We start from the raw sequence: 27,666 nt of genomic DNA, 5'->3' as shown, positions 1-27,666 counted from the left end.
CCCTATGTACAAGCTTTTTACATTGGTGAGTACATACATACTCACCATACATGAGCATAGTCATCATTTACCCATAGATTTCACGACGTACATACTCCCAGAATTTTTTTTTGAATTTTCTTTGTCAATTTTGGCAAAAATACACCCTATTTACTTGAGTTTTCTACAGCTATGTACATATATACCCATTATACATACACATACTCATCATGTACTCATAGGTTTCAAAATTTAGATACCCCCAGAATTTTTTTTGAATTTTTTGCGTCAATTTTGGCCAAGATACACCCCATACACGATTAATTCGAATAAACCGTGAGGTCATTGAACTTACTGACCTACCTCACTACACCGACTGTTGACCCACTACTAAGGAATGTCTGGTCCCCCTTTCTTTACCCTTTTACTACGGATTTTCGTAGTAAACGCCGATTGGCTGCTGATGCTCATTCATCAATGTATTCGGAGTGCAGGGTATTATTCGATTAAAAGAATTAGAGAAAATATACGATACCTATGCGAAAATGGTCAACTTCAAACGCTTGTAACTTTTCGAAAAATGCACCGAATCAAACGAAATTGAAACCAAATTAAAGCTTGAACCTTCTACTTGAAGATAGTTATAATAAAAAAAATCCATCTGTTTTTTTCTCTTCAGCGCAGCGCTTTGAAACAATTGATGCGTGAATCCACTTTTTGAAAAATAACCGTTCAACGCAAAGCGTCAGGCTCACGGATTTTGGTATTCTTAAAATCTGTTGCCACTGAAAATAAACGAACTTCATCACCTTTACAATGCTCCTTTTTTGTCTGTCCCAAATTTTTTTTGGCGAAGCTGGGCTCATTTTATCCACTCAGAATGTAATGCTGTGATGGCACAGGCCTACTAATATTGAAATAAAACGTCAACCAGCATCGCGGAAGAGCAGTGACAATGAAACTTTGATAACTGTGAGCTCGGTATTCAATAATGACATTCCTTTGTGAGAATCAATAATCGGGCTTCCACCGTATAATTAATCGGCTGCGAGAATTCACGCCAAAAAAGTCTAGAGGCAAAGTATAATCAGTTTGTGTGTGATCATTTCCCTTACAGTTTTATATTTGAATTACTCGACGGAAATTTAGAAAACCATATTACCCGTTCCCGATTTCTTCTATTCCGTGATTTTTCAATAACTCATACACGATTGATTCCTTCCAGTCGCAAGGCAGTCGAACGAGTCCCAGAGTCGGGATGCCATATCTGTGCGCACATCCGCGGTTTAACTTATTTACAATTCGATCGATTCGCGGCACTCCTGAAGTGATGTATCCGTATATTTGCAGAGTCAACGATACGGTCACATGGATATATAAATGATAATCACGATATTCGTACAACAGGAATACTATACGGTCACCCAGGACACATACATGAGAACACGTCGCAAATTCTAACCGTTCAAAATTTCGTATATACTCTACAATTAGAAACAACTTGATTAAAATTTTTATTGTGTACAATAATTTATTAATTTATTGAATACTTATGATATTCTAGGGTTGATTAGGATAAAATTAATCATCACGTCATCGTGATTGATTCGATTCGTCGCGAGTGTACCAACGATCGATATCTTCCTATGCGTTACAATGAAAAATTCAATTGCATAAAATACACTGCGAGATCGCAATTCCACGAGATTGGATCCACAAAAAATAGGATAAAAATGACGCCGATCGATCAAGCTGACGTAGTTGGATTCGGGAGAGAAATAAATAATTATCGCATCGATAAAAAATAAAATCAGATCAGATTTAAGTTAAAATCCTTGTATAGCTAATAAAATAATCGAATCGAATTGAGAAAAACAGTTGCGCTCTCGATACGCCCATTTGAAAAATTCATATCCTTATGTTACTTGTTCCAAAACGCAAAGGCTTTCTGAATTCGGTCGTTGTGCGGTTTCCCGGGTACGGAGGGGGTCACCCGGGGCAGGGAGGTCGGGATCTCCTTCGTTGCCGGCAGCTCGTCTCGTTCGAACATTCTCGCGGTCCGACTGACGCTCCCGGTGTGGACGCGGGGTGGACCACGAATCAACCCCGAGTCCTGACCTTCGTCGTGGGCTGAGAATGCCAGAAATATTCCGTTAGACTTTGCATTACTAGGTGTCAGAATTATTTTCGTGCTAGGTGTGGTAGAAGCAGCGTTTGTGTTCGCGGCGTTGTCGCCAACGACCAATTTGGGAGATGGGTTTGTTTCGTTGACAGTGTTAATTACAGAGCTGTGCTGGATAAAGGTAGGTGGCAGTCGGACCGAGGGTACCTCGGTTTCTTCTCCCAGTCGGAGACTTTTCACCGATACCCGATCGAACTGACTTTTATCCGGCACAGAGTTCACCTCTAAAGTGAAATGGGAGGTGTAGGTGATCGGTCGCGATTCGGTAGCGAGGAATGAATCGGAGGGTTTGTCGTTCTTCCGGAGTTGTTCGGTCTTCGCGTTGTCAAAAACCGATTTCGACCTTTCGAATTTAGACTTTAGGATGTCGCGGGGGAATTTAAGGCCGCTCGATAACCTTGGTTTCGACCTCGATGGACTGTTTCTATCGGGATCGTCGTACGTCGATTTTAAAAGGTCGACGGTCGATCTGTTCGTGCCGGTTGGTGTCGGTCGTGAGAATTCGTTATAGTAGGAAGTCGGGGTACTCGGGAGACTCGCGGATCGCGAATGATATTCTTTGGAGGGCGACGAATTCCCAGATCCCGCCACCGGGATGATATCGAACCGCTCGGTTTTCGATGAATTCGTTATCGTACCGTGATTCGACAGTGGTCTGGCGATATCGACACCGGTCCTCTTCGTCGTTCGCAGTTTGATCCCGAATGAGGACCCGTGGGGGTCTTCGTCTTCCTCCGTGATGATCATGCTCGACAATTCGCCGCCTTGGGAATACGGCGCGGCGCTCGAACAATCGCTGATACCAGAATCACTCCGTTCGCTGCACGCTCTGGTTCTCTTCAAGGTCGCGTCCTTGAAACCGTTCACATGAATGTCCTCGATTATCGTGGCGTTCACTAGCTCCGCGGTGTTTCTCCGCGACGGAGTCTCGTCCTCTTCGGGTTCGATTATGGAGGAGGGATAGGTCTCCTCGGGTCCCGTTTCCTCCGAATTCGATATCTCCACCACTTTGTTACTCGACAAATAGATTTCGTCCGGTTCGGATTTACTAAGATTGCAAAATTCTATATTCACTCCGAGGTAGTCGTTCGAACGACCTCTCACGGCTCCCTCGTCGCCTATCAATTCGGAGGATTTTCCAAGCCGGGGGTCCTTCGCGCCCAAATTATCTCGGGATTTGTTTGACTGAAGACAGGAATCGTCGCTACTCAATCCACGCGGCGTCGTTATTTCCCGCTTTTCGTCATCTTCCACGATTTCGTTCGCCACGTTCGATTCCGCGCTGCTTTCTTCGACCTTCTCTTCGTCCTCGGCATCGTCGTTGGAAGAAATAACCGCTGTCGAGGGATCCTTTGTTATCTCCGATTGAATTTCATTGTCAGTTTCGACGGAGTCCCTTTCTATTTCGGTGACATTGAGCGAGGTCGGTTCGTCGTTGACGATATTCGGCGACGCGGAAATTCCTTCGCCGAGGCAAACGAGGGGCGACAGACTCCGCGTAGGTGACGAGGATTCGTTCGTCGAACTATTGCGACGACTGTTTGCCGACAGAGTCGCCATTCTCCCTAACGCTCGAATGGCGTTTCCAGTTTTCTGTTAGAACAAATAAAACCCACACACACACACCACGTGCTGGTTTAGACGAAACGCTCGTGCAAAATCAAACTGCAAACTACTCGCTCGTTTTTCGTATTACAAGGAGAATTATTTGAATTTGCCTCAAAGGCGAACTAAGAATGAAAAAAAATCATGCTTTCGCGAATTGAAAGAAAAAAATCCGTCTCCTGTTTCGTCGGAGTTTTTCGGACGACGTGAGATAAAAAGTACAAACGAGTCACGAAAATGCGATCAATTAAAAACAGGGAGATACTGACCTGCCATTTTCTTCGTATTATAAATTTCTTGAGTTTGTCAGTCGGTAGGGCGACTCGACTCATCTTTTCGCTGTGTTGCGCCATCCAAGGATGCTCGAGGCACTGTTTAGCCGACATTCGTAATCTACAATCACCGGAATAATTCCAATCAGAATTGGAATGAAAAAAAAACAAAAATCGAATCCTGCTAGACTCGAGTAAAACTTACTCTTTTCTTTTTTCCAGCAGTGCGCTTATGAAGTCCTTAGCATCCTGGGATATCGCATCGAAGGCTTCGTCCTCGAAATCGTAATCGGCGCGCGTTATATTCGCAAATGTTTCAGCGTCGTTGTCACCCATGAAAGGCGAGAGGCCGGTGAGTCTGAAAAATTCATCGATCAAATTCCCTCTCTCGTGGACAATCGCGGAATTCGAAATTGCGTCAGAGAAACTCACAGGACGTAACAAATAACGCCAACGCTCCACATGTCCGTCTCAGTCCCGATGGGTTCGTAATTTATTATCTCCGGAGGAATAAATTCCGGGGTACCAAAAAGTACCCTGATAGGTGTGTCCGGCTTCAGCATCTGAGCCAGACCGAAGTCTATGAGTTTTATTTGGTGGGAGGTTCGGGTGTGGCACATGATGTTCTCGGGCTGAAATACAAACGAAACGTTATGCCGTCTGTGGAGATCCAAAACAAAAAAAATAAATAAATCACTCATTCACCTTCAAGTCAAGATGAACGACGTTATTTTCGTGCATGTACTCGACCCCCTCGCAGATCTGTCTCATAAAAAGGATACTGTCTCTTTCCGTCAGGGTAAAATCATCGGCGACGACCCTTTCGAAGAGTTCGCCACCGGATATGCTGTAGAAGAATAAAAATTGTTCAAAGAAAAAAAACCAAAAAGTAAAGAAATCTTCAACCGATCGAAGAGCGGAGATGAAATTTCTTACTATTCCATGATCATAACGACTTCTCGAGGACTTTCGAAAGCAGCTGCTAGTTGAAGGAGTTTCGGATGCCTGAGCAAATTCATTATGCGAACCTCTTCGTGAACTTGTTCCTTATCTTTCGCTTTTATCGTTCTAATAAATTTAGCTGCCAGGTGTTGACCAGTTGCCTTTTCCAGTACCTTTCGTACCACGCCGTAACGACCCTTGCCGAGTTCTTCGAAAACATCGTAACGTTCTTTGAATAGCTGTCCTTTTTCGAAGGCGACTTCGCGCGCCTCGAATGCCGGCTTGAATTGTTCTTCTGTCAATCGTAAAACATTGATCGATAAATTCGTGAAAAATCGACGCATCGATCCGATATTCTAATTAACGGAACACCTCACCGTCTTCAGCGATCGTGACCGGCCTCGTTTCCAATCCCGGTTCACTTGCGCCGTGTATATTCTCTGCTCTGATCCTGAACAAGTATTCCTCGACGGGTTGAAGACCGTCTATCGTGTGACTCAAGGAGTGACACGCCTCGGCGACTACCGTCCATTTCGTTTCATCCGAACGTCGCATTTCTACGGAATATCCGGTGACCATACAACCTCCGTCGTAAGGCGGTGATCTCCAGGTTACCGTCGCGGTACCAATTCCAGGATAAACTGCGGGCGAGCCAGCTGGGGGATCCGGAGGACCTGAAAATTTTTTCAACAACGACGTTGAAAATTTATGTGGTTTATTAATTTCTTGACTTTATTTATACGAAACACATCACTTATCGCTGTAGCGAATATTTTATCATTCGTATCGCATGCACGAGAACTGCGTGCGCCAAATTTGTAACTTGATATAAAATTTTCTTCACATTTTTAATCGAGTCGTATTCCATTATCGCACAGTGCGTGCGGAACGGTATTAAATTTTACAAAACACTCTCATCGCAAACACGTAATTAGAGACGTTTGAATTGCGAGTGTTCTCGCTAAACTATCAGCTGTTATTCGAAACTTTATTTAGAGAGAAAAAAAAAAAAATGAAATAAAATAAAATAATTGAAACGAAAAAAAGTACGCGCGAGCTGAAAGTTGTTTGTCTAGAGTCGAGCTACGCGAAAAGGTCGATTGATTAATTGATTATCGTTGATAATAATAATATATAGTTTAATAATATTTGCGCTTCTCTTGACGTAATTACGAATTTTTCCAGCGAATCAATTAATTCTCCCGATCGTACGAAGAGCAGGTCTATCCATTTACTGGCTCGTGAGCGAATTGACTCGACGTGTAATTAATTTGTTAGCGTTGGAATTCGGCCCAGTAATAATCGAATCAATTGATTCAAGTGTACAAATTGTAAGAGAGCATTCGCTTTGCTGCAGGGGATTGATGGGGAAAAATTTAATTCGATAAAAATCTCAACGTCACGAAAAACGAGTCGTCGAAGTGAGAGGGGGAAAAAAAATGTGATCGCTCCGTAAATATTCGAAATATTTATGCGCTACATACATATGTATTTGTAGGCGTAGAGACCTACGTAACGTCAAATTGCAAATGAGAAACACCCTTTTTTTGTACGGAATTTTTTTTTCATTCCTCCTTTATTCTTCTTGCATCACGAATAAATAACCGCGCTTTAATTAACACACAATACGAGGGTATGTTATACCGTATGGAATAATACGCAGGTACCGAACACACGCACGTTATTATTATTACATATATAGACGAAATATAATTTATGTACACGTGGATTATTTATTCGTTTTTTTTTTTTTTTTCTTTTCTTCTTTTCGGCAGACAAACGACTTTAAATAGAGATTTCTCACACTCGCCCGTACACGAATCGCATATTGTAATACCTATACGGCGAACGTACGAATCGCGTACATTTTTATTTCTCGTCAAACTCTACGTTCGAGTATTCGTGCACGGAGTCAACTCGTACGTATTTTCTTTGACGAAGGGGCGTCGTCGTTACTGCCAGCTGTTCATATTTAAATTTTATCTTTACGTAACAACGCGAGAGGTACGGAGCTAAGCGAGCCGGTTGATGATCGTCGGAATACTGCGAGAGGCATGTCCCAGCTATTTATTTGGTCGTCGGCGTCGTTTACAATTAATTGTAACGAGCCCACCAGACGTACGTGCGTACGTCGATCCGCGACGACTGGAATATTATCGGGTGCCTCGGATGAGCGATCCTTGCCGCCGCCGGAATCCCAACTATTTTCCAATCACAATCGATGCAATCTACGAAATTTCACCGGATTTCGTGTAACCGTTTTATCTCGATGTATTCAACAAGTGTTCGACACACATCGCGCTCGGTCGAGAGAGAACTGTTGGTCACGTGTGTCGGGTCTTATCGTTCGAGTACCCTCTCCAAGTGGGAAAGATATATGAAAAAAAAAAAAAAATCATCCAAAAATCCACGGAGACTTTCAGCGCGGAGTGAAAATTGTTGTCGTATCTGTTTCATTTCATTCGAATAGCTGACCAAAGAAAACGGGATTCAGTAGGTCGGGTATACGTTACGAGCAGAGTCTCCCGTATCTTCGCGCATCTTTATGCAGTTTATCTCGTTCGACGATCTTCGCTAATAATAACGTCTACGATAAATTTACATTTAAATAGCGAAAGCTGTAAGCCTCTTCAGACTTCTCTCTTCGAGCGAGGTAAATTTCACGATAAAATCCAGTACCGCGATGACCCGGGATGACTCGGAATTTAAAATGTCACCTTGGACGCTGTTTAATCAACACTGGTATATTTGACAAATATTTCCGAACTTTCATATCCATACTTGTAGCAATGGTTGAATGGAAATCGAAGGAAATCTGACGATAAATAATTGCTGTACATTGAAGGCAAACGTTTGCAAAAGCTTTTTTGTTTTTTTTTTTACAAATTCGATAAACATCACGCTTAGTGATTAACGCGTTATAAATTCCCGAAGTTTTTTTTTTTCCTCATTTGCTTATTCTACAACAGCCGGTGTGAGCGATAATTGAAGAAAAATTAAATACAACGAAAGAAAAAGAAGTAATTCCATGATGTAAACAGATGATAAAATGACTTACATGCCTCGTGGTCACACGTCATATCGTCCTACCTCGTACAGTGACTCAACCTTATTGGAATTCTTTTGGAGAAATTGTGAGGATTTTTTTGTCTCGACTTATTTCTTACTCCGTTCGGTCACTAGATTCTAACGCGCATTCTGACTATTATTCAATTTCTTCCGCTGCAGTTTTTGATATCTTGGGATTTAAGGAATTTCGAAGTCCGCGCGTGTTCGTCGTATGACAATTAATATTTTTTTTTTCTTTCAATTTTTTTATTATCTCCCAAACCTTTTATCAGTTATTCGTGCAATTAATCACACCATTGAGTAACGACGTGATAATACGAAATCGCAGAGTTTCGAGTCCTTTTCGAATCCATCGCAAAACATTTTGAAAATTATTCCGATAAAACTTTTGCTCCGAAATTAAAATGGGATAAAATCACACTCGCGTGAAATCGATCCTCCTGAATTTTTTTCCTTTAAAAAAAATGGAGAACCGAAGAATAAAATTTTTTTTTTCAAGACTTGTAAAACGTCGGAAAATGTTCCTGTGATTATTCCACAGATATTACGGGAGACTGAAATTACAGCACTTGACCGGCGTACGTCGCACACGTGTCTGCGATCCGATCTTGCAATTAAACATCGCTAGGCAAGAGGTTGCGCGTGCGCCCGGTTTGCGGCGCGGGAAAAAAAAAATTTATTCAGCGTATCACAATTACACATGCGTGAATGGATTTTCCGTGGGTTCGTAACTCACACGTAATAATCGCGACGATTCGGAAGCCGAGCGAGAATTTCAAACGATTTCATTAGTCACGAATTTTACGGAAGATTTTTGAACGTCTTTGCAGGTTCATCGAACGTATCGCTGAAAACACATATCTTATCGATGACTCCTCGGTCGAGTCCAAAGCTATTTGAATGATAACAAGTATATCCATAAATTAGAGAGACACACACGTGTGCGCGTGTACGTCACTTTTCAATTATCTGTACGGTAATAGGAGTTTCTGGCATTTTTCTTATTGTCAATTTTTCCATTCTTCCCGAAAATAGACACGGCAATAGAACCGAATAGATCCGAAAACGGAGGAGCGCGCGTGATGCATAATTCAAAGGTCAGTTATTCAACGTCATTGATCGATCTGACCGACGATTAATTCCGAATAAATATATTTTTCTCACAGCCGAAATTCTGACCCGACAAAGTTCGTCGTTGAGTAGCGAACCGATTTCGCTTCTATTTATTCAAATATGGGCACGACTCGGTAGTTTCCTCAGAAACGTGATAATGTTCTGTTACTACATGCATTTTGCGGTCGCTCGCATACCGGCGTTAAATGGTTATCTGGGTCGTTCGGATCTTCCTTTTTTCACTCACATAATATTCGCATAATATTCTTTGAAATGAGATGCGATAATTCAGGATCCTCGGTATCGAGTGATAGGGCATTCGTTACCTTCGACAGCTACGCTGGCGTGCTTCAGATCACGTCCGAGAGCGTTTTCCAATGAAAAAATGTATTTCCCAGCATCGTCGGCTGTGATGCTGTCCAAAGTAAGACACGATACGCCTCCGCCGCTGGTGATCCCAATTTTGTTGTCCGGTACCAGCTCCCGTCCCTGCGCAAGAAAAATCGAGGGGAATAAAAAACGTCGCTCGGACGGCAGGTTTTTTCAAAATTGCCGAAGAATCAGCTTGGGGCTCTGAGGCGGTGCTCGGAAGAAGCGACCTTGTCCGATTTTCATCGAGAACACGGACGATGTAATAGAATCTTCTTCTCGTTATTGTCCGGGTTGTGATTACGAGGAGAGATGGGGGGGGGGGGGGGGGGGGGCTGTGCCGCGAGCATTACGTCACGCGTTCAAAAGCTTGAACAATTGTGCGACACTCGACCCACCCACCCGATGTCGAGAGAAACACGAGACTTGAGATGCGAAACCGTATTTGCTACCGCGCCGCGCGAACGTGTAAATACTGCGCCAGTTTCTCATTCGGCGGGGTTGGTCAAGGCCAACTTCCCCTGTTCAGATCTAACGATGCGAATATAGATGAAAATGTATCTTCAGCTTTCGAAAAATGGGTTTTATACTTTTTTTTTTTAATACTTTTTTGACGATTTTTTTAATCGTCGGTTGTCTCCTACCGCGGATGTAGATCGTGCAATTTAACGGCACTTGAAACTCTCGAGTCTGTCTGCATCGGATCGTGACATCTCACCCACTTGAATAATCTGATCAATAAAATTTATCTATACCAGTCGTGATCTCAGGCTAGCACAAAAGCTCATTCATTCGATTCATATACATCCATTCTCCTTCTGCGTCGGACTTTTAAAAAAATTTAGAGCATCGCGCGCGTTCGGTTTTTTTTTGCTTTTTGCTTTTTAGAAATCATTCGATTATGCAAAGAAAAAAAAAAAGTAGTTACTTGAATGAGGATTTCAAGATTCGACCGAGAAATTTGGAAAACTGCAGTCTATCTAGCTGCAGTCGCCTTCGCTGCACTGCTGAAATTTTGATTCATCGATTGCCATTTGAAACCTGATGTGTAGGCATTAGGCACGAGCGACCCGGTTGCGAAATATTGTCTCTCTCAGTCTAGATATCAGCGAGAAGCGCGCAAAAGTGAAATACGATCTTCGTGACGATTATGTCTACAGTTTTACATCTGCGTATAAAAATTAATCAAAAGAATTATTCGCTCACCGCTCGAAGCCACTTGACCCTCGGCTCCGGATGTCCTTTGTACGTCGCTCTCAGGACGACCCTCGCACCTCTGAGAGCGGTGATATCGGAAGGAGCTTTCAGGATGACCGCAGCCTCGAATCTTTCCAGACTCGGTCTCCTCACTTCCGCGAGTCTCTTTTTGATATCCTCGGGTGGCGAATGCGACCTCTCCAGGATCCTGAGACATTTTATCGCAGGGGAATCGTCGATCGTCGCCGTCGCGGGATCCGTCGATTCTTCGCCAATTTTTTGCGATTCCGAATTATTTTTCTCCCCCCCGGAATTGGCCCGTCGCAAGTTTTCCCTGCTACCCAACTCGCTCTTGAACTTCCGAAGTACTTTCTGCACGTTGTCGTTCGCCGAGGATAAAATTCTCTCGATTATACCCTCCTCCTCCGTAACGAATTCAGCGTCGTCTTTCACCTCCGGTTTTTGGACACCCGCGGTTCCCGGCAGTGGAACTTCTCTTTCGGAGGGAGAGTGTTCTCTTATTTGAGGGACGACGACCGTAGGCACCTCGATTACCGGGATTCCCGTGAACCTCTCCGGGGATAAGATCCTCTCGGCTACCTCCGCCTTTTTCAGGGAGCTGGAAGTCAGCGGAGACAGCGGCGGCGCAATTTTTTCTTTCACTTTTTTCACCTCCCTCAACGACGACCTGATCCTGGTCGTTCTCGGACCGACACCCGTCGAAGACTTTTCCAAGGACTTCGTGCGCCTCAGACTCGGAGGAATTCTACCCATTACTTTCTGCGGAAGATTCAACGGCTGCGGTCTTGCCGACGATTTTTTTTGCCCGGAAATCGGAGTCGACGTGGAATCAGCGAGGGGGTTGACTCGTCGCCTCGGAATCGGACTCCTGAGGGTCGGCCAGATGACCGCGGGACTCGCCGATTTTTCCTCTCTGGTCGTTCGAAGTTCCCGAACGACGGTGGTCCTTTTGCCGCTACTTCTCAGCGGGTCCTTGCGAGACAACGAGGGTGACCCGAGAATCGGGGAATCGCCGTGAATCTGAAGATCCGCCGTAGCGCTCACGGTCGGTCCTCGACCGCCGGCGACTCCCGCGGTGCATCGAATTTTTCCCACTTCGCGAAAAGAGACCCCGGTGATCTTCAGGACGCTGGTAGATCCGTCCTTTTCGACCTGCGTTGCGAAATGGATCGTAAATCGCGAACGGGAAAAAATGTTTTTCCCTTTTTTTTTTTTTTTTTTTGACTCACCTTACACTTCGAAAGGACCTTCGCGTCCCTTCCGTTCACGGTCCACTTGAATTCGGCCGGTCTTCCGGACTGGACCCGTGCGCAAAATTGCGCCGTCGCTCCTTTCGAGGTGACGACGGAAACCGGAGTCTTGGTGAATTGCAGCGCCATTTTCGGAGCACCCTTGTAATCCTGAACAGCGAACAGTCCCTTCGTTCTAACTTCCCCAAAATCGTTGCGAACTATGCACGTATATTCTCCGGCGTCCTGAGGGTAAACGTCGGCCAGTCTGAGAGCGACACCACCATCTCCGTAGACGACGTATCTGTAGTAATCGCTGTCCGGTACTTCCCTACCGTCCTTCAACCAGCTGATCGTAAACGGTGGTGTACCTGAAGAGAACCCTCGAAATATTTTGTTATCCGTTCGATCGCGAACGACGATCGTTTTACTCACCGGCGAGCCTCACTTGCAGTTCGTACGAATGTCCCTCCATGACGATCGAGTCGGCCGGTAGTTCGTCCAAAAATTTTGGCGCTTCTTTGTCCAAAGTCAAAGGATCGTCGGCCCCGAGGACCAGAACCTGATTCAACGTTAGATATAATGAACGACCGGTAGACTTTGGGGATAGATACAACGAAAATAAAATTGGGGATTATCGATCGTACTTGGCAGGTGTTTCTCGTTGTACCGATGACGTTGGTCGCTTGACAGGTGTATTCACCCGCGTCCGTCGCCCTGACCTTCGATATTTCAACTCTGGCCGTTCGTCCGTCGAAAAATCTTTTGACGCGATCCGATCGTTCCAAGGGTTTCGAGTTTCTGGACGGAAAAAAATCAACGCTCGTTTCGAAAAATTTTTTTCAAAGATTCATCGAACACTCGTTACCCCATCCGTTATTCACCTGTACCAAGAGGGTGTGGGGGAGGGAGTCCCTCTGACGTCGCATTGCAGCTGTAACCGGCCGTTGATTCTGGCTGCAGAACCTAGAAGACTTCTTCCGAACGTTGGATACGTCCTGGGGGACGCGCTTCGCGCCCTTATGCCCCTGGCGACGGATCCGCGTCGTCCTGAGATAAAAAGAAAGGAATGCACGACTCGCGTAATCACGTCGAACTCTCGATAAATATATATATTGAACGTGATCGGGAATGAAATTAACCGATAGTTGTAAAAAGTAATTAGTTTCGTTTAATTAATTAGCGGTGGTACGAGCGATTTGTCCTTTCGACGCCGCGAAACGACCTCGTACTCTCTATGTTTGGATACATGCGTGAGTCGAAGAAACGATCTCCCAATTAGTTCTTAACACAGCGGTTAATTAAGCCGCGCTGATCGATAGCGAATTTCAATTACGCTCGCGACTAATGAAATTGTGACTCGAACGATCGTCGCACTCACCTATCACCTCCAATCTGGCTGTGGCCTCCACCCGACCTACGTCGTTCTCCAAGGTGACTCTGTAGAGTCCGGCGTCTTCGGAAGTGACCTCCGATATCTCCAGTACTCTGGCGTCGTCTCTTTCTTTCACGGATATTCTCGCGCTCGGCGTAACTACCGAGCCATTTTTATCCCAAGTAACCCAGGGCGTCGGATGTCCCGCTATCGCGCACTGAAATCTTACCGTTTCACCTTCTTCGGCCACACGGTTGTGCGGAACCGCGTAAAACTTCGGCGCCGTGACCTTCAAACGTTTCACCTGTGGACCCGGCAACGCGGTGCGGAACTCCCGGCCTCCTGTCCGAAAAATCGAAAGTTGAAAATCCGGACAAAACCTGCGGGAATTTTATCGGCGGCAAAAAAAACTTACGAGCAACGGACGGCGACAAGCTGCGGATCGGCGTCGATCTCGGCGTGGATCTCGGCGTGGATCCCGCCGACAGCAGGCCCACAGGACGCATCAGTTGCTGACTCAGAGCGTTCTCTTTCTCTTCGGGTACTGAAGGTGATGAATTTTGCGATGAAAATCAGAAGCTAGTGGAAAAAAGTTAGGCCGACGATTTGATTTCGCTCACCGTCGACGACCAGACAGGCCGAGGTGAAGGCTTTCCCAAGATCGTTGTACGCTACGCAGGTGTACTCGCCCTCGTCTTCGGGGTAGATGTGCTGGATGCTCAAACGAGCAGTTTCTCCGTCGAAGAACGAGGCGAAATCGCCGCCGAGGGGGAGAAGCTGAATGAAAATCGTTCGATAAAAATTACCGCGACTCCGGACGGCCGTCGTTTTTATCGCGGATCTTTGATATTCTTACCCTGCCATCCTTTTCCCACCGAATGTCAGGCGCAGGGGTGGCGTGAACTTTGCACTCGAGAGAAACAGCGTCGCCGTCGCAGCATCTGAGATCTTTGAGTTCTCTTTTGACGATCGGCAGGGTCACTACCTTCCTGCGACGCGAATGGATGAAAATTAATACCATTTTATACATCCTAAGAGTTCCGTGGAACCGACAAATTGTTAAGTCACGCTATGGCGTGGGTGATTGGCGTTGCGTAACAGTGAATATCCGAGATTTGTATAAAATCTTATTCGTGTATTGTGTCTATTTATTGATAAATTATCGGTGATATAAGTACCCGTGTTTAACGGAGGCCTGATCCATGCTGTCTTCTTTGCCCTGACCTGAAAAATAGACAAACGTAAAAACGTTTCGTAAAGAACGCCCGTCTCCGTGACACTTCGTCTTTATTCTCAAGCGAAGCGCGTTCATTATAATGGTCGAAAGACACACACGTGTACACACGCGTCTCCGTCACGCTAGCGACGACGATTTTACTTTTATTTCATTTTTTATCTCCGCCTTTTTCGTTTTTTCTTCTAGCCGAGTCTAGGTCATCGCATAGAGAGACAATAACCCGAAAGTTAAAACATCCGTTTCGGATATTCAAGGCATTCACGGGTCCCAGACGGAACCGAATCGCAAGAAAAGATGAGGAAAATCTGCATCTCTCTTCTATGATTTATAGAAAATAGTGAATCGAATTATCTTTTCTCGCGAGCAACTCGTCGCAGACGGTACGCGAACGAAGTAACGGGTTTTTATTCTTTGATTATTTAACTTATGCACCGTCAATGTGTAGTTTCGTGTTCTCGACGACGTCATACGTCCAGATATGTCCTATTATGCAAATCGTATGAACGGCTATTACACCTTTTACGGGTAACGAGCATAAATTTGAAACGTGCAATTTTACGTAAGATATTTCAACGCGTTTGATCGCATCAGAGATTCGCGATGATAATTCAAACCCCCCCCGCCCCCTTCCATCTATCCGCGACTCTTTCTCAAGACATGGATACATTATCTCACAATGCGTCGTATTTATATTCGTCCTTTATTTTCCATCGCAGAAACGAATCGCGAAGAACAAAAAAAAAAATCATTCAACTGAGAAATGACGGTGAAAAATTCGACAGATTTTTGATTTTTAATAATCGCCACGAAGAATCGGGAACGAAAGAAGAGAAGAAATAACGTAGCCGCCGGCGTGATTGATTAGACATACGAATAAGGAATAAGGATTGCACGAACTTGCCGATAGCGATCTACGGATCGTGAAAAAAAAAAAAAAAAAAATCTCTTTACTCAGGTGTTGATAGTTTCCGTAAATGTACGCGGGGGATTAGTCATCCCGATTCTGAGCCACATAATCGCCGATGCGAATCGAGATAAAACACACGTTTCACTCGCGATCGGGCAGACTCGCTGAATCGATACAAAGTGAAGTAGGAGAAGAGAAAGAGAGAGAGAGAGAGAAAAAAAGAATTACGAAGAACGATTATAAATTATCGCAGGGGAGGTAGGTACGTAGAATATCCAGACCGCGCAGCTACCGATCGGGCTCGATCGAGTTTTCTTATTTCCCACGCGAAACCGGTGCACTGATTAAACTTTTGCATTTCTTGGGATTTATGATTTTTTGCTCAGGGCGATCGTGGGCGAACCGGCGCAGCAATTATGAAGATATGAACGCGTGCTGAACGACAACGAAAACGACCACGACGACCACCGTCGCGCGTTTTTCCCCCCGTAAGAGATGTGGTCACGGCAGCTCCGAGTTTAATATCAAACTTGCGCCGCGAATAATATCGATGCAGATGAAAACCATAAATATTTATGTCCCCCAAGACCAGAAGCACCATGTTTGGCGTTTCGCTACCGATAATGGAGACGGAAGTACCTACGTGCGTGTCTCCGAGAGTTGCAATATCTTATACAGCTATTGACGCGCGTCTCATGGGGATATTCGCACGAGTCCGACCAGTTCGCGATCATTCCACCGTTTTCCTCTTTTTTCTTCTTCTTCTTCTTTTTCCAATCAAATAGTTTGTCGTGTATATCGCTTATATATAATATATATATACGTCAAATATTTTATTCCTGTCATGAATTTTTTTTCCTTACTTCTCTTCATTTGATTTTATGAGTCGTGAAAATTTAACGACCGTATATAACAAGCGTTTATACTGGGCGTTGCAGCTAGGCATTCTCAAAAATTTTATCGACAAAGTGTGCACGATCGGCCGATAATTGTTTTTTTTTTTTTCGTTTCGAATACCGGTGAAAAAAACAAGGCAGAAAAATGTTAGGAGAAAATAACAAGACACGGTTTGCACAATCATATTCTATATGGTTCAACCTCGTTTTAAACCGAATCAGGTATTTCGCGTGGCTGTAATGCTATAGTTCGTATGAATCATTACGCCGTTTGCGGATCGTCGATAAAAACTTACCGCAGCAAAGACGTTGGGATCGGCATTTAACAACTTGATCGTAGATTTAAAAATTCACAATCGAAGCTCGTTAATACGACGTGGTATGAAGTATATCGACGTTGTGACTAACCTTTGGCGTAGATCTGCAGCGATATTATGGCCTTAGCTTCCCCATGACAATTTTTCGCTATCACCGTGTAGGTTCCTGTGAAGTCGAGCTTTGCGTAAGGAATTTCCAGACGGTATTGGGGACCCTCGCCGACGCGTCTAAAGTGAGGCGCGTCTCTGTAGTAGTCGGGCTGAATCGAAGAACAAGGAAAAGAAAAAAATAAATTAGACACTAGCTTGATCGAAATAAATTAAGACTCCGAAATGAGACGAACGCAAATTTTTTTGTGCGGACGCCGAAGGTGATAAATTTGAAATTTCGACGTACATCCGCACCGCCGATTACGACGAAACGGTCGGACTCGATTATAAAGTGGTAGATCGGCAGCAACAGCGGCGGCGGCGGCAAAATAAACGAGGGGAAGGCGACACGGTTTCGCAAGTGCAACAAAACGCTGTCTCCGCGACGCCTGCACCGACACTGCAGAGGAGGCAGCTGAATCGAAATGGTTAGCGATCGGCTGACCTCATCAGTTAACATTATCGCGATTTACGGCCTGAACTTATAAGGGGTTACTAGAGAGATAAGGCGTCCCGACGCGGACGTCCCGCTTCGCGTAACGACGTCCGCACATCCTCGACGGACGACGAGGTCCTTCGTCGCGAGAGGGTCAAATTTTTGGCCGTAAATCTCGTTCGTCAGAAAGCCGGAATTCCAAATCGGATTCGGAAGTTCGTTCGACCCCTTCAACGCGATGAAAGTAGATTCGACTATTTTTTTTCTATGATTCGTTATCCCTCGACAGAAATTTGATTTTTTTCCGTCTGTCGATTCGTGATATCGTCGGAGAGGAGAAATGCGAGGAGTATACGAAAAAATTCAATTTGCGAGTACCCTATAAGGACGGTGCCTAAATTGCTTTTGACTTTCATCCGGCGATCCGGCCTTCTTCCATACATGGGGCATATTTAGTCAGATCTATAAATAACCGTCGGGTATGCTATACTCTTTCGATTCGTGAGCTAAGCACATCCTGTAATAACTTGGCTAAGGTTAGGGATTTGTGGATTACGAAAAAATTCGCTCGAATTAGAAACCGGGCGTTCGGACCGCAACGCGATCCAACGTCCGCACCGTTCGTCAATTGTAATTGCGGCAATTAAGAAACGTTTAAAAAATTAAGAACAAAAAGAATTGATAATGTAACGATCGCGTAGATCCAATCCCTCAAATCTAGGCCGGTCGAATCGACCGCTGCCATTTCGCCATCGATTGTAAAAGATATTATACCCCGTAATGATACATATGTACAACGCGAAACGTTCGACGTTCTGAACGTCGATGGTTTCTCTCCTTGTTTTTAATTTTTTTCTCGTTACAATCGGCGTGCCGTTCGCCAATTTCGGGGCATGGAGATTTTTGCGGATCTCGCGAACGGGGCAGAGCCAACAAACGTGAAATTCAACGTGAATTTTTGACGCGAGAGGATCGCGAGATGCCTTCTCAAATTGTGTTGCCGTTCCTTCTCGCCCATATACGGAGCGAAAGTTACCCACGCCAAAGACCCGCTGACTCCCCCACCGTGTTCTTACACACGCCGTGCGGTTGATCGATCCGCCAAAGATTCTCTAGCACCGCACCGCTTCCTATATAGTATATACCCCGATTCATTTTCCGGCCTTCCTCCCCAACGCGTGAGATTTCTCATTTTCATTCCCCTTTCACGTCCGGTACGAATAATGACGTGTAAAATAATGATGGGAAGACGTGAGGATTTTTTTTTTTTTTCCATCCAGTGAGAACGCTAAAATTAGACTCGGGTTATTAATCAGTCGGTCGGTTCGGTGATAGCTGAACTTTCGCCGTTACAGCGTTTAGATTTTTCAAAGGGCTATGGATATCCACCGCGAGTGTTGTCTCAAGTATCCTTGGTTGAATATTGGAGTAATAGGCGCACGTCAGCGAGGTAGCGCTACGTTGGTAAAGTTTAATATGCTAAATACACACAAGCCGGGCGTCAGGATTGACGAGGCCTTGCTGCGGGCATTCTTCACCGGCGCCAATCTCCAGGTGGTTTGAAATCGACCTAAATTAATTATTATTTTTTTCTTTTCTTCTCTTTCACGTTTCTACCAGCCCGAAACCAGAGGCGAAAAGTTCTCGCGATAACGTCGATCTAACGAGCGATAGAAAATCGGCAGAAAATTCATCCGATCGAACTCCGGTGGACCACGGCGGATCCGAAGACCACTTCGAGATCACGGGGGTGCGCTCTCCATTTTTTTTTATCATTTTTCCAAATATCGAATGTAACACCCACCGATACCCGTACAGAAATGGCGACTTATTTGATAATCGTTCAAGAGTTTGCTGAGGTTAAAACAGAAAGGCGAGTTGCTGGCTCACGCTTTGCGGCAGCGAGAGGTTCGCTCGGTAAAGCTATCGATGAATTTATTACTCAATATACGTCGTGGTAGCGAAGAATAAACCTTCCATGTATGGAAACTTTGGCTCCGTGTAGCGAAACGGGCGACGCCGTTGTTGTCGAAGTCTCGATTTTATATACGACGATCGAACAGCAATTCCATTTACAAATTACATTATACGCGCGTACGTACACCGATTCACACGATCGACCGATACGTCGTCTCGTTGTTTCCGCGGTGGTATATGATCGTTCAAGTCGATTTACTCGCGTATTCGAAGAGCCGAGAAGTTAATCGTATCGGTAGATATCCAGAGCGTTCTTCCCCTCCGATGGCCTCACCCGTGATCGTTAATTGCCTGGTCGTAATTTATTGTTTCTAAGCCTCGAGTGATTTTACACCGTACGGTGGTTATAAATAATTCAGTTGTTAGTTTTTAATATTTCCCAGTCACGCGACGCCAGCACAAAAAAGATAATAATCGAAAGGCAAATTCCAATCGGAATACCGACTTGGAAACTTTTGGCGAGAATTCGTAGTGTACGAGGTACGTGGGTGAATCCGAAATCGAACGATCGTGGATATATTTTCTCGCGTTTCCTTAAACGCTGGAAAATCGCACGGGGGATTTAAAGGGCGGGTGTAAAGAGCGACACCAGATATGGCGGACGATAACCGTTTCAGTTCCTTTTCTAGCTGTTAATGGCTCACCGTTGATACGATCTAGCTTATATGGTCAAATCAGAATTTCCCCGCTAGACCCGAGGCAAAACTTGATATACCGTTTTAGCGATTTTAGAGTTACTCCGTAGACTGTCTCCCGCGGGACGTGGGAGATGCAACTCTGAATGAAATCAGAGCTCGGCGGATTTTCGACGACTTGCGCCAAACTTATCCTCAATAAATTTTGGTGGTGCAGGTTCCGAACAAAATTTTTTTTTGCATCCCGCCGAAACGCGATCGCCTGAAACAAAAAGGATTCTCTTACATGTCCTCAGCACTCCGCTGTCGTCGACGTCGTCATTCTCCGGGAAACTTTGAAACCAAGAAATCCGCGCCAGATGAAATTTATGAAAACGAAGCCGCAATTTTGATATTATAATCCGCTGACGATGGATTGCACTTTGATCAACGATTCGTAACGTCGTGCACGTCGGACTACCGCACGCGTTGTAGGGAAAAAAATTGGCTCTGCGACGAGCTTTTTATAAAAAAGTAATCTCATTGAGCGCGATTTTTTTTTTTCGTCTCACTTCGTTACTTCGTTTCGGATTTTTCACTGCGTGCACTTTGATTTTTCATGAAAAAAACATCGAGTAAAATCGAGTGAAACGTAGGAAGATAACGACGAGCTTTCGGTGGTCTCTGGATTTTTCTTTATTCCGGTCAGGACGAAAATCGGAGCCGTAGAAAAGCGTTTTTGAATAAAGCACGCATGATCGCGAAAAGACCGGCGCGTTCAACGCGGTGATAAGTCGGACTGTTTAGTCCGTGGCGACGTCGATGTCGACCCTCGCGAAGACGGCGTCGGGGTGGGAGGGTCATCCACGATTCGTTGCCACGAAGTTTCTGTAACTCTCGCTTGATCGCCGCCGAATGCCTGGCTGACTGACCTGGCGTTGCCGATCGCCGCGAAGAAAACGTAAATGAAAAAAATGAAATAAATAAATAAACGAGCTCGATGTACGAAAACGTGCTACGCGGATACGTTATCACCTCGTGTTTTTGCCGAGGATGTCCGCGGCGATTGTCGCAGGATTTATCAAACGAGCGTAGAAATAATTTCAACTATCTGCGGGGTATACGGAAACAGTGTCTACCGCTCGCGAGTGCTTATTTGTTTATTTCTTTGATTTCTTTTTTTCTTTTCCTCGGTTTTCAGGGCATCGTTTAGTCCGTTGAACCGCGACCGCAGATTATCATCAACTTTAATCTCCGTGCCCTTTTATGTAAATTACATCGAAGACATCGGAATCATTTCTCCCGAGTCATTCGGCATATATGGGCAAAATTTATGGCATTTCTTTTGCGGCACCCTGACCCACATAGCGTGCGGACACGTCATTTCGCAAGATTACATAATAATTTAACTACAACACGTAGGTATTATACGTACGTAGTTCGGGTACCCCACGTGAAACTTCCCATCAATCTCTCGTCGGATCCACACGCGCGCTTTGTTTGCCTAACGAGCGGGAATCCTTCTCGGTAGTTTCTAGCGAAGCGACGACGGTAATTTTCGTTTAAACGATCGTTTCGCAGGTCCGATCGGTTTTCTATTTCTCTTTTTTCCTTTTTTTTCCTTTTCGCATAAAAATTCAACTTATACTTCACTTCTGATTCCGCGCTTTTTGCCACCGTACAACCGTCTGTTTTACTCCTTTAATGTCAACGCACTGCATTTGCAATTTTACCGAGTGATTTATCTTATTGATTTCCACATCGGTGTTGAGATCTATCACGAACCAAGCGGGGGTCTGACGTTTGATAAATTCGATCCAACAAAACCACTTGGTAACGAGTTCCGATCGTTTATCCGACAACGTCGACTCAATCAAAGAGATTCCATAATGTCACGTATAAGTTACGCTACACACGGCCGAGCGCCCGTTATAAAGTCGAGCTTATCTCGACGCGCTCTCCTCAACGCGGAACGAACCGCCGCTTTACGATGGAAAACTCCTACACGTCGCTTGTAATCGGGCGGACAGTTATACGAACCTACTCCTAGATCATTCGCTCGTAATTCCCAGAGCAGATCACGATCGAATCTCACGATCGGGCTCGCCCACCGTTAAAAAAGTACGCCGCGCACACCTCGTTCGATTTGACGCAATCTTACCCTTAGAAAATCTCTGAGCCACATCACGTCCGGTTTCGGGTCGCCGACCACCTCGCAGAGAATGATCACGGTGTCACCTTCGACGGCGTCGGTCGACAGCGGCTTGGTGACGAAAAGCGGTTCCTTGGAATAGCTGGAAAATTTAAAAAAGAAATCATATAAAGCGGAGGGTTTTTTCTTTGATTCGTTCCTTCGAAAAAAAAACCCACGGGATATCGGGAGCGACGACTCGAGGCACGCTTTCGGAAGGGCGACGTCCTTCGAGGTTCCCGATAACGGAGACCTTGGCTGTTGTCTCGGTTCTGCCGACCTCGTTGGTAGCGGTACAGCTGTAAATTCCCGCGTCCCTTGGCGTGACGTTGGCGAGCGACAGCTCTACCGTACCGTCGTGATTCAGCGTCATCACCGCTCGTCTGCTCGGACGCAATCGAATTCCGTCTCTGTGCCTGTGACGCGGATAGAAACGGAAATCAGCTACGTGATCGGTTAGCCAAATCGTTGTTTCGACGTCGTTTGAGAATTTTTTATTAACGAACAACCGTTTAGTTTTGGGCAACGATCAACTGTAAAAATAATTCGTGTCAGCTCACCAGACCACTCCGACAGAGGGGTAAGCTTCTACTTGGGCCGACATCCTCAGCTCACCTCCGACCTTTGCGGTGTAGGCCGCGTCGAGTCCGCACAAAAATTCCGGCGCTATGTATGCCCGAATACCTTTGTCGACGACTAGTATGCAACGGCAAGAAACGGATCCCGCCGAATTTCTAGCAGCCGCCATATAGCAGCCGGAATCTTCTAGATTAGAATGAGTTACTTCGAGTGTGTGAAAGTGGGACTCGTCGTTCCAGAAAATATGCGAACCTGAAATCGCGAATGCAATTGAGAAATTCGGTTGCGCCAGATTACGTGGCTTATGCAAAACTACGAGATTTTATTCGCTACCGTCTTGCTGAATCTCTTTGCCATTTTTGTACCAGGTCACCAACGGCGTTGGGTCACCTATCACTTGACAGGTAAGACGAACGGGGTACGTCATCTGTACTCGTCTGTCCCGCAGTCTCATTGTAAACTGCGGCGGCCGTTCGTCCTGCGAGCCGTCCAGGTGGCTTGCATGATTAAAAAATAAATCAATAAAGAAAATTTGGAAAATGACTCTAAACTGTTTTTCTTTTCCCCTCGTCCCTGCTCACCTTTTCAGCTTCGCGTCGGCGTCCAATATTTTTTGATCGCCCACGACCAGGACTCTGGCGAATGTGGACACCCTTCCGACTTTGTTCGTAGCTTCGCAAACGTATCGGCCGGAGTCGGTTGCGGTGATGTTGAAAATTGTCAGGGAGCACTTGAACCCGTTGTAATATATTTTGTACCTGGATTCCTCGGAGGGGTCAATTTCCGTGGAATCCCGGTACCAGAGGACCCGAATCCTGGAGTCGCCTCGAACCTGATGATTTTCCATTAAAAAATCTGGAAGCGGGCCGAACGGACGGGGGAAAATTATTTTTCTTTACCTCGCACTCCAACGAGACGGTTGAATTTTCCAGAGCTTTCAACTGGCCGGGAAGAATTCTCGTGAATTCCGGAAGCTCGACTATCTCGCCGACCACGTGGGAGCCGGAGGACACCGTAGGTTCACCCCATCCGTAACGATTTCGCGGGGTAACCCGAAACCTGTATTCGCTTCCAGGTCGCAGATTGAAAGCGTCGAAGGTATTGAGAGGCGTGACTCCCAGCTGAAGAAGATATTTTCATTGTCAGGCAAAAAATGGGAACCCTCTTTCTTTCTTTTTCTTTTTTTTTTTTCCTATACCTCGAACCATCGGGCACCCCCAGCACCACCGACTTGCCAGGCGTCCACCCTATAGGCACATACAGGGGCTGGTCCGCGTTGCTCCGCCTTTCCCCACGACAGAGTCAACCAATTTCTACCGCTGTCGATGACAATCGGCTCGCTGCCGATACGCCCGGGAACATCTGCGCGACGATTTTTATCATTGACTTTGCGAAAATGTTACCAGTGAGTTTACGATACGAGGAGATGTTTGTTTTTGAAGAAGCTACCGAGTGAGAAAAACTGGAATGAATTACGGAAAATTTCTTTCCCCAGTTGTAAATAAATACTTCGGTGGAATTCGCTTATGTTTAGAATTCAGATCGAGGTGAGCGCAGCTGTTTCCTCAGAGTCTAGAAATTCTCTGCCTACGGCATGTTCATACGAGTGATTCACGTTACGCGCCTACGCATTGTTCGTAACGCGTGGCCGTCACGTTTTGATTTCTAAAAATAACGACGCCAAACCGGGACGCCCGCGATACCCGATTAAATTCCACCGTTGATTAACAATTAGTTGGAATCCGTAGCGATTGCCTGATAATCTATTTTTTTTCTTATACCTTGATAGCCTGTCAAGTATTCCAAAAATTCGGAAATCAAGCAGTCCCTGTTCGCCCAATTCAGACGAAGCATCTGAATCGGTATTTGCTCCACTTCTTCGTGCAGTTCGTCTTCCGTTTTTCGATCTCCATCGTCATCTACCTCTGCGGTATTCATCGCGATGAAAAGGCCAACGATTTTACGATACCATGGAATACACGACTACAATTTTAAAGCACACAACTCGCCGGTATCCTTAAACACCACTGTGCGAATAAGGGCGCATTTTTTTCCCGGTGTTTCGCGTGTACCGAAAACTAATCAACGCACATTTTAATTACTCGAAATGAAAAAATATTTTAAGAGGCCATTCGGAAAAGTTCTTAGACACTAAGCGCTCTGACCCGGACTGAGTATCAGTTTTTCGTTGACTCTACACAAAAATAGCATCGTTACCTCGAGATTTCTCTGGGCGCGCAGGCTTCCCAATATTCGACACACTCCACTGAAAATCCTGAAATTTCTCATCGTCCCAATACCACACCTTGGTAAAGGGTTGGATACACACCCCGTCAAATATTTCCGGAATAAAATTTATTTCGAAAGGATTAGAAAACAGTCTTCTGAGTTTTCTATTCCTGCGGGAACGTATGTTTCTAATTTCCTTTTACTTCAACTCATTACTCTTTTTTTTCGCTAGTCATATACTTTCAGTTTTTTTTTTTTACTGTAAGCTCGTAAGTTCTTTTACATAATAAAGAGCGTGTCACCTGTGACGGTTGACGAGTTATTCGACAACTGGATTTTATAATTAAAATGTGGGCTGGCTCGGTCAAGGGACTGTTACTTTTGGCTTCCGGCCAGCCAAGATCTTGTAACTGGCACAGTTCAAACGCGTAAACTGAATAGAGTGAATACGCTCGGTCGGACGAATCTCCGATTTTTTCGCCACGCGATTATTTTCCCTTCTCGCAACAACGAAAAGTGTCTACTCGCTAGTAAAAAAAATAACAAAAAATGAAAAACTTCGACTTACGTCTGGGGTATGAACGTTGTTCGTCGTTTATATCGGCTAGTAAACTACTCGTGTCGAGACTTCCCCAGTCAGGCGATGGCGTCAGAGATCTGGCTCGTTGTTTGACCTTCGGGGGATGAAGTAGAAAATAAAAGAATTGCACGAAGCGCGCGAATGACGTCTCTTACCCTAACGGTGAAGAACGTTCTGTCGCAGCCGTAGCAATTCTTAGCCAAAATGCAATAAGTCCCCTCGTCCGACGCAAGAGTTCTCTTCTGCGTGAACCTGACGTAATCGTCTATCGATTCCTTGTGCGAACGAAGACTGTTGGTGATATCGCGAATGCCTTTCATCCAGGTTACTGATTTCAAAAAACGTACAATCGGTCAGCAAAACTTCGAATAAACTTTTCACCATTTTCTCCAAGTCCGGAAATCCTCACCTCTTGGTTTCGGAGTCCCGGTGACCCTGAAGGAAACGGTAACATCCTCTCCCAACGCGACAGTCATCAGACTGTCCGGTCTCGAAAGGAACATCGCCGGTTTACCACCCTTAACGGAACTCGGGGCGACTACTTCAACACTTGCAACGGTATCGACCGATCCGTAAGCGTTGCTGGCTCTGCAGATGTAGGTTCCGGTTTCGGAATGCGATGCTTCCGGCACCATCAGCGTGTAAACCCCGGATTCCGCGAAGGTGCGCGCCCTCGAATGCGTTACCGGTCGCCTCGTTTCGCCGTGGAGCCATAATACTTCGGGAGCCGGGGTGCCTGTGTTTCAAATGAAACTCAAGGGTTACCAGATTTTATCGCTGGCCTAGGGAGAAACTTATGATTCATGAATTCGAACTACCTTTTACTTCAACTTGGAGAGCGATAGTTCCTCCGGCAGGGACACTGTGATCGGTAAGCACACTGGCGAAGTGTGGTCTTCGGGGTTCGCGATTGATATTCTCATCCTGGGATATTCTATCCTTTCTACTTGCCGCGTAAGATTCTCGACCTGGGATAAAAACGCCTAATGAAATAGTCGGAACGTGAGCCAATTTTTTTTCAATCATTTACCATCGAATTTAACCATATGGGATATCTGATCGGTCCAGACGTTATTTTCCGCCCTGCAAGTGTATTCGCCACTGTCCGACGCATTTGGGCTAGAAATTTGCAGCCGACAAACTCCGTCGCTGAGATCGCTCTGCCGATACCGTTCTCCGAGGAGCGGTTGATTGTCCTTGAACCATGAGATCGTCGGTAGCGGTTGCCCTCTGACCCGGCACTCGAGGATCAGCTCGTTATCGGTGAATCGGAAGGTGTCTGAATGAACGGGGTGTGATGAATACATTGATAAGCTTACAGTTAGTTTGTTCGATTTGCTGCGTGAGATGAATTCGCGTACCTCTCATGGACCTTGTGAAGGTCGGAGGTACCGGGCTCGTCTCGAATCCGGCGTAAACTTTCAGTTTGGCTTCGGTGACAGACTGGCCGTGGGTATTTCTTGCCATACAGGAATAATCGCCCGAATCTTCGGGCAATGCTGCATAAAATTCGAGGGATGCCATTCCATTTTCCAGCTTTGTTCTGTACCTGTTGCTGTCGGCTAATATTCTTCCGTCTTTCGACCAAATTATTTTCGGCTCTGGAGATCCTAGAACGGCACAAGTCAGCTTGATTCTCGAACCTTCAGCTGCTGTGCGATCCGTTAACTTGGTACAAAATGATGGCTTGTTCCGAAAATCTCTGGGCCCGCACTAAAAGTGTGAGATGAAACTTTGAAATATAAGTTCGTATTGTACTTTTGGAGAATGAATTAGATATTTTGTGACTGCCTGGACTTTGGCATTGCAAATCGGCGTCACTTAGAAATTTTTCAGAGGCTGTGGAATTCATATTGTTTCGATTTTCAGGTAGAAAATCAAAACTTGTTTTCAAAGGATTTGGGAGGATATTCTTATGTATTTTGATCTCAGGAATTCGAATCCGAAAGAAAAATTGACCTATATCTAAAATTGACCGAGTTATCGCTAATTTTTAGCTTTTTGGGGTCGAAAAAAAAAAATTGATTTTTTAATCTCTATTTATGCAATTTGAACTCAAGAATACGAATCTGGAAGAAAAATTGATCTATCTGTAAAATTCATCGAGTTATCCCCATTTTTTCGCATTTTTTGGCATAAATTTGAGGATATCTCGAAGGGAAAAAATCGTAGCTATATTTGGACAACGGATTCGTGTTCC

General features: G+C 45.2%; 2 protein-coding genes across 7 annotated transcripts in view; both read right to left on the bottom strand.

Moving 5' to 3' along the window:
• Positions 1-1,469: 1,469 nt before the first annotated feature.
• Positions 1,470-13,902, bottom strand: LOC125502087 (myosin light chain kinase, smooth muscle-like). Of its 2 annotated transcripts, XM_048659779.1 has the most exons (16): positions 13,769-13,902; positions 13,360-13,695; positions 12,863-13,028; positions 12,626-12,779; positions 12,414-12,540; positions 11,979-12,349; positions 10,738-11,901; positions 9,489-9,651; positions 5,358-5,654; positions 4,975-5,275; positions 4,744-4,885; positions 4,471-4,670; positions 4,244-4,396; positions 4,036-4,159; positions 2,800-3,754; positions 1,470-2,109 (listed from the first exon to the last, which is right to left on the bottom strand). In XM_048659779.1, exons 1-16 carry the CDS (start codon positions 13,857-13,859, stop codon positions 1,901-1,903), a joined length of 4,953 nt encoding a protein of 1,650 aa, XP_048515736.1. In that variant the 5' UTR covers positions 13,860-13,902; the 3' UTR covers positions 1,470-1,900. The 2 variants fall into 2 exon arrangements, with proteins under 2 accessions (XP_048515736.1, XP_048515738.1); XM_048659781.1 differs by lacking the exon at positions 2,800-3,754 and having other exon boundaries at positions 1,938-2,109.
• A 30-nt stretch (positions 13,903-13,932) lies between these two features.
• The window catches only part of LOC105687953 (titin homolog), a 39,207-nt gene continuing 25,473 nt past the window's right edge, over positions 13,933-27,666 (bottom strand). For all 5 annotated transcript variants that reach the window (XM_025746266.2, XM_048659767.1, XM_048659766.1 and 2 more), the window contains 17 exons: positions 26,828-27,179; positions 26,497-26,745; positions 26,285-26,434; positions 25,876-26,202; positions 25,622-25,794; positions 25,455-25,560; positions 23,856-24,019; positions 23,557-23,778; positions 23,239-23,489; positions 22,991-23,154; positions 22,639-22,909; positions 22,258-22,494; positions 22,049-22,181; positions 16,802-16,970; positions 14,532-14,577; positions 14,210-14,342; positions 13,933-14,130 (listed from right to left, as the gene is read on the bottom strand). In XM_025746266.2, the coding sequence (XP_025602051.2) occupies positions 13,933-14,130; positions 14,210-14,342; positions 14,532-14,577; positions 16,802-16,970; positions 22,049-22,181; positions 22,258-22,494; positions 22,639-22,909; positions 22,991-23,154; positions 23,239-23,489; positions 23,557-23,778; positions 23,856-24,019; positions 25,455-25,560; positions 25,622-25,794; positions 25,876-26,202; positions 26,285-26,434; positions 26,497-26,745; positions 26,828-27,179 (3,345 nt within the window). The remainder of the gene's footprint in view (positions 14,131-14,209; positions 14,343-14,531; positions 14,578-16,801; positions 16,971-22,048; positions 22,182-22,257; positions 22,495-22,638; positions 22,910-22,990; positions 23,155-23,238; positions 23,490-23,556; positions 23,779-23,855; positions 24,020-25,454; positions 25,561-25,621; positions 25,795-25,875; positions 26,203-26,284; positions 26,435-26,496; positions 26,746-26,827; positions 27,180-27,666) is intronic.

Source organism: Athalia rosae, chromosome 8, assembly GCF_917208135.1.
Source record: "Athalia rosae chromosome 8, iyAthRosa1.1, whole genome shotgun sequence".
NCBI lineage: Eukaryota > Metazoa > Arthropoda > Insecta > Hymenoptera > Athaliidae > Athalia > Athalia rosae.
Note: the sequence above shows the minus strand (reverse complement) of the source record. Positions and strands in the feature narration are given on the sequence as shown.